The 12,595-nt window shown below is 41.7% G+C and overlaps 1 protein-coding gene across 1 annotated transcript in view; it reads left to right on the forward strand.

Annotated features, from left to right (window-relative positions):
- GTF2E2 (general transcription factor IIE subunit 2) overlaps positions 1–12,595 on the forward strand; it is a 43,841-nt gene that overhangs the window by 23,263 nt on the left and 7,983 nt on the right. The window contains exons 3-6 of the mRNA XM_006125382.4: positions 3,980–4,071; positions 5,343–5,450; positions 7,427–7,609; positions 11,754–11,847. Of these exons, the coding sequence (XP_006125444.1) occupies positions 3,980–4,071; positions 5,343–5,450; positions 7,427–7,609; positions 11,754–11,847 (477 nt within the window). The remainder of the gene's footprint in view (positions 1–3,979; positions 4,072–5,342; positions 5,451–7,426; positions 7,610–11,753; positions 11,848–12,595) is intronic.

Genomic DNA, 12,595 nt, shown 5'->3' on the forward strand with positions numbered 1-12,595 from the left:
CTGTTCATTTGTGTGACGGATCCTGATACCTAGTACTATATAACTAGTTTTATGACTGATAAAGTGGCCGATGGTTAAGAGGAAAGCTTTGCTAGAACTGCCTTGTAGTTTAATTGTAAGTTTCTTTGGTCAGAGATGGTCCTTTATTCTGTATTTGTACCGCACTTTTTATATTAGAATCCTGGTGTATGATTCGGTGCTTGGGTACCACAGTAACACAAATGATTATTATAAATAATAAAGAGCTATTAATGCAGTAGTAGATGGTTGTTCTGTACACAAGTAAATTTTACAGTCAAAAGACTTAGATGGAAACAGTGCCAGCGATTATTGAATCACAGTAATGTCGATTGGGGGGGAGGGGATGGACTCAGAAAGTCCTGTCCCCTGAATTATGGCAGAATCATAGGGTTCTGACCGTTTGGTTGAAAACTAGCTACCCTACGTTTATTTGGCAAGTAAACATAGAAGTACAACTCCACTCGCACAAGTTTGGTCCAGTCAGAGGGGCTGGACATGATCAGGGTCTGAGGTTTCAATGCCCAGAACAGAAAGCCAAGCTGAGCGCAACTAGCCTTCTAGCACAGGAACGTCAGGACTGAACCCTCTTCCTCCCTCAGGGGCCAGGACTTAGCTGACCAAAATCATCAAGAGCCTCTCTTTACTGGGTTGTGGCAGACCATAAACATTTACAAACAAGTCCTGAGCCCAAAAAGGTTAATAACCATTAACTTAGACCATCCCTGACAGACATTTGTCCAACTTGTTTTTAAAAGCCTCCGCTCATGGGGATTCCACAGTCTCTCTTGGAAGCTTGTTCAAGAGCTTGATTACCCCTATAGTTAAAAAGTTTTCCTAATGTCTAACCTAAATCTCCTTTGCTGTACATTAAATCCATTACAGGCAGTCCCCGGGTTACGTACAAGATAGGGACTGTAGGTTTGTTCTTAAGTTGAATCTGTATGTAAGTCGGAACTGGCGTCCAGATTCAGCTGCTGCTGAAACTGACCGCCAGTTCTGACTTACATACAGATTCAACTTAAGAACCCCAAGCGTCCCCAAGTCAGCTGATGCTGAAACTGATCAGCGGCTGATTCCAGGAAGCCCGGGGCAGAGCAACTCTGCCTCGGGCTTCCTGTAGTCTGCGCTGGTCAGTTTCAGCAGCGGCTGACTTGGGGACGCCTCGGGCAGAGCAGCTGGGGTGCTGCTGGGTTGCTCCAGTAGCACCGCTCCTCGGCGCTACTGGACCAACCCAGCAGCACCTCAGCTGCTCTGCCCCAGGCGTCCTGATTCAGCCGCTGCTGAAACTGACCAGCAGTGGCTGAATCAGGACACCTGGGGCAGAGCAGCTGGGGTGCTGCCGGGTTGGTCCAGTAGTGCCCAGAGTGGTGCTGCGGGACCAACTGGCAGCGCCCCAGCTGCTGTGCCCCAGGGTCCACAACAATAGCCTGGTCTGCTGGGGGGGGCCACACTAGCTGCGCCCCCCGCCCCCCCCAGCAGACCAGGGACACGGGGAGCAAAGCCGCAGGGGCAGCGGGGTGCCGCGCCTCTGAGGCTTTGCTCTGGCAAAGCCTCAGAGGCGCGGGACCCTGCCGCGGCTGCGGCTTTGCTCCCGGTGCCCCTGGTCTGCTGGTGACCGTCTCCAGCAGACCAGAGATACCGGGAGCAAAGCCGCAGCCGCGGCACGGTCCCGCGCCTCTGAGGCTTTGCCAGAGCAAAGCCTCAGAAGCGCGGGAACCCGCCGCTACTGCGGCTTTGCTCCCGGTGCCCCTGGTCTGTTGGAGACGGTCCCCAGCAGACCAGGGGCACCGGGAGCAGCTTTTCTCGCCCCGGAGGTCGAGGTGACGGACCGCTGCCTGCGAGCTCTGGGGCGAGAAAGCCCCGTTCGTAAGTGCGGATCCGACATAAGTCGGATCCGCGTAAGTCGGGGATTGCCTGTATTCCTACTTTCTGTGGACAGAGAGAATAATTGATCACCTTCCTCTTTGTAACAGCCCTTAACATATTTGAGTACTGTTATCAGGTTTGTCATTGGTCGTCCTTTCTGAAGACTAACCATGCCCAGTTTTTTAACTATTCCACATGAATCAGGTTTTCTAAACCTTTAACATTTTTAATGCACTCCTCTATATTTTCTCCAGTTTATCCCCACCTTTTCTAAAGTGTGTTATCAGAATTGGGTGCATTATTCCATCTGAGGCCATACTCATACCAGGTAGAGTGGGAATTATCTCCCATGTCTGCTATATGGCAGGTCCTGTTACTGCACTTTAGAATGATTTTAGCCTTTTTTTACAGCTGCATCACGTTGTTGACTCATATTCAAGTTGTGATCTACCATGTCCTCCAGATCCTTTTCAGCAGTACTACCACCTACCTAGTTATTCCCCACTGTATAGGAGTGCATTTGAGTTTTCCTTGATGAAGTACCTTGGATGTGTCTTTATTGAGTTTCATCTTGTTGAATTCAGTGCAATTCTCCAATTTGTTAGAGTAGTTCAGAATTCAAAACTTACCTCCAAAATGCTAGCAACCTCTCTCAGCTAAGTATCATCCACAGATTTTATAAACGTATACTCTCCATTCCACTAGCCAAGTCGTTAATCATATTATCTATGTGAATAATTGTTTTCATAACAGCCACTTAGCAGCTGCTACTTATAAACAGGAAATTGGTCATCTATTTCATTCTTCATGAATAAACATGGAACGTTTTTTTAGATTGTTTAGAAGTTTGGCTTCAGAGCTCCCTAAATTAATGTAAATCTGAAAAGTATAGATAGTATATTGGGTCTAGTTTGCCAGAAGATTACAAATTCCAGTCTGAAGATTGGCTCAGGTATAGAAACCAGTAACGATGGCATTTGATTCTGATATAGATGATGCAGTTTTTGCTACAGTGATCAGTTTTAGGTGGAAGAAGTTCAGATTAGAAACCACATGGGAATAGAAAAGGGAAGAGGTGCTGGACTAGGATTGCTGTGGGCTCTGCTGCCCCCTGTGGCCTGACGTGGATTCCACAGTACCCAGGGTTTATAGTTTGTTTCAGTGATTCTTTTCACCCCCACGAGAACAATTGTGAATAAGGGTCGAAAATTAGGTTTCCTGCTTGGTCATTTTGATTATGAAAAACCCCCTCAGTGAATATGAAAACAGTGAGACACTGTGGAAATTGACTTGTGGCTTTTCTTAATGGATTGATTATAATTATGCTGAAATGTTACATTATGAAGTTAATATTCATGAGTTAAAAACAGTTATTGGGGCATGTGTATAGAACAGTGTTTTCACAAATTTAAACTTTAATTTTATTGAAACAATCTTTTTGTTCTCTTGGAGGGGTATCCCTCCTCTTCTCCCCCCCCCCAAAAAAACCCCTTGTTCAGATTCATACTACATCATGGGTTTGATCACGGCATAGTGTCTTGAGCACTCAGTCCCTGATCCAGCAAAGTACTTTTCTCTTATGTTTCTTGATAAATTTTCAACTGGACCTACTTTCAGGGCAGGATATGAAACTGAATCTCAACTTGCTTGCCCTAAAATCCTTGGATACGTTTTATTTGGTATTGTATTGCTTGCCATTTTAAACTAACATTACTACTCAGTCAGGTGGGTGGGAACCATGACTGCCTGTAGATGATATTCAGTGAATACAAGTTTAAAAATTGGTTTAAACAAAAGTCAAACATGAGCTATTAAGCCTAGGAATTAAAATTTACTTCTTTGGTATCGATTTATGCTTCAATTGCTTACTTCCTCCTTAGAGCATAAATCTGAACATTTCTGCTCTTACAGAATTACATGGGGGCCATATTTTCACTCACAAAGAAACCTCTGAAAATGCCCACGTCTGACTTCTGAATTATGTATACTTTTTATTTATGATAGTAACTCCAAAAAGAGAGATGTAATTTAAATAGGGTTAAGTATAAAACTAATAATCTATGTCTGAGAACATGTTCTGCTTCTTTCGCAGACCACAACAATGGGTCGTTTAATTTGAAAGCCCTCTCAGGAGGCTCTGGCTACAAGTTTGGAGTCCTTGCTAAGATAGTGAATTATATGAAGGTATAGTCGTTTTATTTCAAGTATAATTTTTCATCTCAGAAATGTGTATATATATTTTCGTGTGTGTCTGTGTGTTCGTCTTGAGAGTCTGTTTATTCAAGAACTCCTCCTAAAGAGTAAGCGCAAGGGCCACTAAATGTGGTATGCAGCTTCCTCTTCTCCTGACTTACAGAAGGTCAAGGTTTGGTTGTGCCGGAAAATGGGAAGCACCGGGAAAGGGACTGTTTTTCTATAACATGTAAATGCAGGGCTACTGTTCAGGGAGACAAGATACTAAGAGTGGCTATTGGGGGCAGCAAGCCCGCAGGGGAGAGCTAACCTGCAGAGTGTCCACTTGGCACAGCCATACCACTAAGGGCCTGGGGCTCCACCATTTTGCCTGCCACCACACCAGGTAAGTAGCCCCTCTGCCCCCAAACCCTTTCCCCCCCTCTTGCCCCTTGGCCAAAGCAGAGGGTATGGGGGAGAAAAAAGGCCCCTCATAGCTCAGGGTGGGAGTGTGTGGAAGAAAACACCTCTGGTGGCTGGGGGAGGAGAAAAACCCTGCAGCAGATACTCTGCTCTACGCCCCTCCTCACTTCCCAACCCTCACTTTCACGCTCTCCCTGCCCCCAGCCACCTCCTACTCTGCCCCACAGATCCCCAGAGCCCTGACCTGACTCTTGCACCCTCCACGCCCTCAGCCCCATGCCCTGAAGGACCTGAGCAGTGCAAAGTAAATCTGCAAGTATTTATGTAAGCTGATCTTTCAATGTAGCAGTAGTATTAAGAACTTTATCAGACATACAGAACAACTTGTTGAATGTCAGAAATGTTGTTGAGACAAAAATTATCTTTGTCTCAGTGACTCTAGCTCAAGTTAACAGGTAAGTAGATGGCCAAGAGACTGCTGACTTAAACAGAGATGGGAACTGAACTGCTATTCAGGAAGCTTTTATCAAAAGCTTTCAGAGCTAATTTCTATCATCTGTTTAGGAGTATCAATTATCCTTTATACTTAGACTCATTTTAAGTGCTGCCTTCATCACAACAGACATTATAGATTCATTTTCTTACTACGATTCCAGAGCACAATTTCAAAGATTCCAATCCTTGAAGTAATATTTATTTAAATACCGTGTGTCATGTCTTTATTTAAAAAAAAAAAAACCAGCTAATCCTGACGGCTGGAGGATTGCCCTAATATGTTATCAGTGTTAATAAATTGCTATAAAGTTCCACATTTTACTAAGTGCATGCAGCGCAATAATAAACAATATTTATTTTATCAGACACGGCACCAGCGTGGTGATACACATCCATTAGCTCTAGAAGAAATTTTGGATGAAACGCAACACTTAGATATTGGACTCAGACAGAAACAATGGTTAATGAGTGAGGTAAAGAAAACAATTTTTTAAACTCTAAAGATGGATTATAATAATTAAACTCATATATATACATACTTAATGATACACATAATACAACTGTTCAGCTAAGTATACAGTGTCCGCTTTACCTGTATTACTTCTCAAGAATAACCCAACGCTGTTGCAATGCTCACTCTGAAATTAAAATTATTGTAAACTTGTGAAAGATTGTATAAAAGAATCATGTGAAGAGCATTTACTAATCTAGGTATAAAGTTAAATAATTTTTTACTAATGCAATGCAATGAGCCAATAGTTGTCAAAGAATCTTCATGCATATGTTAAATGCAAGACTGTTTCATGATTTGAAAATCTTATACAGGTGTTAATAAAAGAAAAAAGTTTGACTAAAATAATATCTATATATTCACCATTATTTTCTGGTCAAAAGCTTTTTACAGTTTTCATAATATTGGTGAGCTAAGGACACAGTGATAGCATTAGTTGGGGATTTTTTATTTGTTTTGCATGACAAGGGTCTATTAGGAGGTTACTGTTTTGTATGTACTCTTCCCTTTTATGGAAATACAATATATGTTACCAACTTGCTCCCATCCTCCTCCTTGTAACACACTTTTTACCTAATGGGACTGAATGTTTTTATGATCCTTCAGAATGCTTTAGCAAAGTAAAATAGCAAAGTAAAATTCCATAAAACACAATGGTTGGAGTCTGTTTGATGTCTTTAAATGCAATCAGCATAATACAGCACGGCTTCTCTTCTTTTGCTTCTTTTATTTAATACCACCTAACATAGACAAATAGCAAGAAAACAATCAGTAGTTACATTAATAAGACAAGCTATAGTAACAGTAGTGTGACTGTAACAAAAATATCTTGCAACATTTCACTGGCACTATACCCCTGCTAAATCCCAGAGGATGTGCACCTGTAGAGTAAAATCCTGGCCCTGATTAAGTCAATGGGAGTGTTTTTTTATGATTTCACTATTAGAGCATTATTCTGTAGAGGCTAAGAAGAAAACAGTTTGTGTTAAATTATTATTGCATTTGTACATGATCAAGTATGAACAAAAGCCCCAAGAGCATGGTGGTCTAGTAGGCTGTTAACAATCAAATTATGGCAGTTCACCTTAAAGTTTGAGGCTTAAAGCTTTGGTGGTTTACATAATCTCCTGAAAATTTGGTAGGCTACCAAAATTAGTTAACTTTTTTTTATTATGACTGTGTGTTTTCCCTCCTTTCTTCTTTCTGTGTCTCTTCTCTTTCTCCTTTCAGGGTCAGGCTGGCAGCTGCAAAAGAAACTAAGTAGAGTTGCTCTCTCTTGCAGAAGAACTTTCTTTGTGGTACTGGCTGTGAAACAGGAACATATCGATTTCATTTCAGTTGCCCATGAAATCAGTGTTCAATTTCACAATGAAGCTGCCATCATGGGTAAAGTTCTTCTGTGCAGGAGATCTGCTCTTCTAAATTTCTTCTACATCTGCCGGTGCCAGTTGACACCACTTGGGGAAGACTGACTACAGATTTGTTCATCCCAGGGTAATGTCTTTCACATTTGTAACATCAATATAACATCAGTTCCATGCAGTAGGTAAATAGTTTTCTTTGGAATTTATACCCAGAAAAATTGATTTTTTTTAATCCTCTGATATTTTTATTCCTCTCATCTCCTTTCAAAAAGGGAGTCTGCAGCTTTTTGTAACACAGCTGCCAGAAGTGTCTTTATGGAATTTCCAGCCTAAGGTGTATTGTATAAATAGTACACAACCTCCTCTGTGAAGTATAAAGTGCCATCAGGATGAATTCTACCAGTACTGGATCTGAGATCCTTAATCCCTCGTCTACTTCCTAATTAAGCCTGTTAATTGTCAGCTACGATATGTTGCTGTTAAACTTGTCATCTTTCAATGACGGCTTGTTGAGTGAAATATACATATACGTGCATGTTATTTCTTATGTTTAAAATTTATGTCCCTATTCCAGGCTCTAGTCAGCAATCCTAAAATAGAAGTTATAGATGGGAAATATGCTTTCAAACCAAAGTACAATTTGAAAGATAAAAAGGCTCTGCTCAGGCTCTTGGACAAGCATGACCAACGGGGACTCGGAGGAATCCTTCTGGAAGATATTGAGGAAGGACTGCCCAATGCACAGAAAGCCATAAAGGTAAGTAACACTTAAGATTCACTGTTCAATCTATTCGTCTTATCAAAGAGTGGGCTAGCGAATGACTTGATCACAATCTATAAGTTCCTATATGGGGAGCAGAACCTGTGCAAATTTGGATGTAGATGCTCCTATTTTGGTTCTGTAGTGGTTTATTTTGATTTAGCTTAATCTGGTTTCTTAATCCTGTATTTTGCATTATTCGCTGTTGTCTGGTCCTAAAAAGTTAACAGTTTGCCAGCTATTGTAGTTAACCCTTTAGTTCAAGTACTTGAGGTCAGTGCTGAAGGTCCTGGAGCGCTCCCCTGCCCACCCACTTTAATCGGTTAAATGTTGTGTTAGCCAGTTAAACAGGATTTTACATCTGTAGTTCATAATTTTCTGGGTGCCTTGCTTGGGACACCTGGGTTCTTATTTTTTTAAGTGCTGAGCTCTCATGATGGATGGCAGCTGAAATCAGTGAGAACTGAGGACAGTCAGTACCTCTGGCAGCAGAGCAGTGTGGTCTTGGAAGAGTGATCATAATAGTCGAAAGTTCTGCTACGGATTCACTCTGTGACCTTGGTCAAATTACTTTGCCTCTCTGTTGCAGTTTCCTTGTATATAAAATGGGATAGTACTATACCCTCCTCGCACCCAGGAGTACTGGGGTGACTGGTTAGTTAATGTCTGAGCATGCTTAAGCAGAGAAATACGAAATTATCTCCTACCTCAGAACTCCCTTTGTAAAATAAGTTCCTCCTGAAACATTTTCTAATGCTCTCTGGGAAGTAGAGGAGCAAGAACTCCCTGTCTCTTAAATTGTTAATCCTTGTGGATCAAAGAATGTAAATCAGTGAGCAATTGAAAATAAAAATCAGATCTTTTAAAACTACATATTGATATGTCATCTTACATATAAATAGTGCCTGCATTTTAAAGAGCAAGTCTTTTGTGGGAGACCATATTCTCACTGAACAGGTTCATGTGCTGGGACTTACTTTCTGACAAAGTGCTTGCAGGTTCAGGGGTCTCTTTGTTACAGCAGAACACGCTGCAGATAAAAGCCCTTTTGTCACTGCCGCACTTTGTTGTTGAATTTTCTTGTTTCTCCAGTTTCCTATGGAAGTTGCCACAATGATCTAATATAATCTAGACTCAGTCTTGCAGGCTCTGGCCTTGGAATGCTTTATTATTATTATTATTATTATTATTATTATTATTATTAACTACTGCTGGTTCAGTGACAATTTTAAATTAAAGCTTTCGCCCATGGTGTCTTTTCTACTGAGGATCTTTACCCTGCCATTGTGAACTTATTATTAACTGATACCTTCTCTTTTTTGCTTGCACTGTTCTTGGTGGCCTGCATGGCATTGCACAATGTCCCGTTTTGTGGCATCCCTTACCCACTGCTTCCTTTACTGGACTTTGTTTTTTCCAGATGTGAATTGGTATCTTACTACATCTTTCACAATTTTCCTGTTCTTTGCTATTTATAAAAAAATGTTGACCTCCCATTCTCTAGTTTTATACTGTTTTTACATTGTGAATTTAATCCCATTGCTCTTTTCAATTTGTCAATCTCATTTTCACTTTGTCATAGTTGTCAGATGTGCTGTTCATTTTGCTGCTATGATCTAAGTCGGTGGTTTTCAAACTTTTGTTCTCATGATCCAGTTGAAGAAATTGTTGATGCTCTGCAACCCAATATACTTTCAATAGAATGAGGAGCTGAGGAAGAGAGCTTTGGAGCTTAGGAGGGGGCTCTGGCTTTTGGGGAGGTCAGGGCTGGCGCAGGAGGGATTTAGCTTGAGTGGCTCCTGATCAGCTGTGCAATGGGGGTGCTGAGGAGCTTCCTGCTTCTCCTAGCACTGCAGACCGTGCTCTTCCCCAGAAACAGCCAGCAGCAGATTCCCAGTCTGGAAGTGCCAGAGCCCTGTGCACGCTCTCCCCACCCCACCTAGGAGCCAGGCCTGCTGCTGGTTGCTTCTAGGGTGTAGCACAGTCTGCGGTGCCAGGAGAGGCGGGGAGCTGCCTTAACACCCCCACTGACCACCTGATCCCCCTGCAGCAAGGAGCCCCAGTGCCTGACATTCCACAATCCAATACTGTTTCATGACCCTACGTTTGAAAATCACTGATCTAAGTCAGTATTCGATTGTGAACCTTTGAGAGAACAACCGAAACCAACTACCGTTCCCAAGTCATTCATTTCTGAGGTTCTACTGTAGAACCAACCTATTTAAATTGTTAGTAAGTTTTTGAAAAATTCTTAAAATAAAGATTTTTGCTATATAATTATTTAAATGAAAGGAAATTTGCATGGATTATATTTTATTCAACACATTGTTCATTAGTAAGCAGAAAGGAGAATTTTGGTATGATAATGAGCATATAATTTCAGATCTAAATCTACAAAATATGTAGATTCCAGTCATCTAAATACCATAATGTAATAGAAAAGTCACTCATCAATGTAGTGAAAAGACATATCAAGCTCATGATAATATAAAACAGATAAACCTCTAATAATCCAGTAATAAGTGTCTGACCAGAATGTCATTTCCACTTGTATGGCCTTCTTCATCCTCTGAATTGTCCTCCATATTGTCAGACCCTCCTCATCCTCATTGATGTTCTCACATGTTTGCAGCCTACATACAGAGAGCATTTGGCAGGTTGGAGAGCAATGAGGATATGGGAAAACATTATTGAGCTTCCCTATTTAAACTTCAAGTGCAAAGTATCTTTCATTACTTTGACTTGTGTCAGGAAAATAATTTGGAATTCTACCAGGTGAAACAGGAAAATGATGAGTACTTTGGGGATGCTTAATAAAATCCATGGAGTCATGTATTGTTAGCTTGGGCAGCAATTGTTTTTTTCTGGAAGAGAATAGATTAGAAAATGCATTCGCATTCCAAGTATGTTCGGATAGTAGTTGTCAGATTCATCAAAGGGGCAAGAGTCTTTTGAGCAGAGGGCAACCCCTCTGCCTCTCCACTTCCTTCTTACCAACAGTGAGGAGCATTGGAGCAGTTCTTTTGCTATGGCAAGTGATCCTCTAATGGTCTCGTTCTATGTAAAGAGTTGAAAACGTAGTATCAGTTCCTTTGAGTAGTTCTTAGTAATTGATGCACCCTAGCTGAGGGATACCATGTGGTATTCAACACTGTATGGAAGAGGAATGGGTTTCTTTGCTGATGGCTCTATCTGGCCTGCCTCCTTGCTGCTAGCCAGGCTCTTTTTCAAAGTGATGCACAAATCCAAAGCTGTCTCCCTTGGGATTAGTTTGGGGAAGGTCACTCTGTTGAGGTGGAAAATGGTTTTCCCTCCCTTGGAGGACTGTAGATTGACAGCTGCAATATTCTTACCTTCTCATGACTGAATCTTCTAAAAATTCCTACATTTGTTTTTTATTTCTGGGAATAAGTTATTTTCATTGTCTCACTTAGGGATATTAATGGGTACCCAATTAAATGCTTACCCAGTAAGCATCACTCTTAAAGGGCAATGCTTACTGGGAAATGGTTACCCAGTAACTGGGAGCAATCCCACTTGGATCCCCTGCATAAGGTTGCTGGGAGCTGGGAGCCAGCAGCCCCTGCTTGGGGAGCTGGGAGCTGCAGCGGCAGCCCCTGCAGGGGCGCTGAGAGCAGCTGGCCTGGAGCGGCTCCTATCTGCAGCGGGGGCTCCACTCCTGCCCACCCTGCTTAATTGGCTAAAAGCAGTGTTAGCACTGTGTCGAACTGTTTAACCAGTTAAATGGGATTTTACATCCCTAGTCTTACACAGCTTCTTAGTACTTTACACAAAGTATTATTTTGATCAAAATAGAAACCCACGTAAGCACACCAAGTTTGTGCTTGGTTCCACTCTTGTTTTGTACATGTTTTGTACCCAATCTAATGCCATAATAATTTTCCAAAAATGATATTTCACTGCAAGGTGAGGGTTTTTCTTACCAGATATAATGTTGAAGGTGGTGGCATTCCCTCTCTGGATTGTGCTTTTGGGTTCTAGTGTCTTGAAGTCGTCACCCTGGGCTTTCCCTGCTCGCTAGCTAGTTTGACACAGCAACAAATAAGGGTTATGTGCATTTTATAAAAGGAAAGGCAAGAAACAACTAGTAGTTTGACTTCTTTTTTTATTTGCATTTGAGGCTTTAGGGGACCAGATTATCTTTATTACTCGTCCTGATAAGAAGAAAATCCTTTTCTACAATGATAAGAGCTGTCAATTTACAGTAGATGAAGGTAAGTGTGTCCTTCATAACTTTTTCATTTGTAATTGGTCTGCATGTGTATTCCATTTGTATTTTTAAAGCACCTGTTTATAAGAAATCTGTAAGTATTATGGTCTCTTAAAATGCCTTGATTAATTAGACTGGGATTTACTTAGTATTTTATCTCCATTGCATGTTTTTTAAAATCTGCATTACCTAATAGGTCGATGAGTGGGTTCACAACTCAGAGTAGCAAGTCTCCAGTTCTTTGAGAGGTTGCTCATGTCAATTCCAAGTAGGTAGGCGCACACTGCATGCCCAGTCGCCGGAAGGTTTTTCCCTAGGTATAATCGGCTTGGCTGTGGAGCCCCCTGGAGTTGTGCCTTCCTGGCAGTGTATACAGGTCTCTGCGACCCTCTGCCTCTTCAGTTCCTTCTTACCCCCAGGGACAGTCATTTAAGCAACACACCTCTAGCTATGGCAAGCGATCCCCTAATGGTCTTTTTCTACTTGTACATCTGTAAATAGTTGAAAACGTCGTATTAGTTCCTCTAGGTGGTTCTTAGTTAGATGAGTTTCCCCTCACCAACACATTTCCCTTCCTGTAATGAGCAACTTCTTATGCAGGAGGTACCAATGCTTCTACCACTAGGGACAGTAGAGGAGGTCAGAGGGTTCTGTTCATGATATTTCCTAATCCCATAGGCCGGGTGGTCTCAAATCTGTTCTAGACCTGCAAAATCTCAACAAATTCGTGAAGCAGATGAAGTTTGCCTTGG

This window comes from Pelodiscus sinensis, chromosome 5 (genome assembly GCF_049634645.1).
Source record: "Pelodiscus sinensis isolate JC-2024 chromosome 5, ASM4963464v1, whole genome shotgun sequence".
Taxonomy (NCBI): domain Eukaryota; kingdom Metazoa; phylum Chordata; order Testudines; family Trionychidae; genus Pelodiscus; species Pelodiscus sinensis.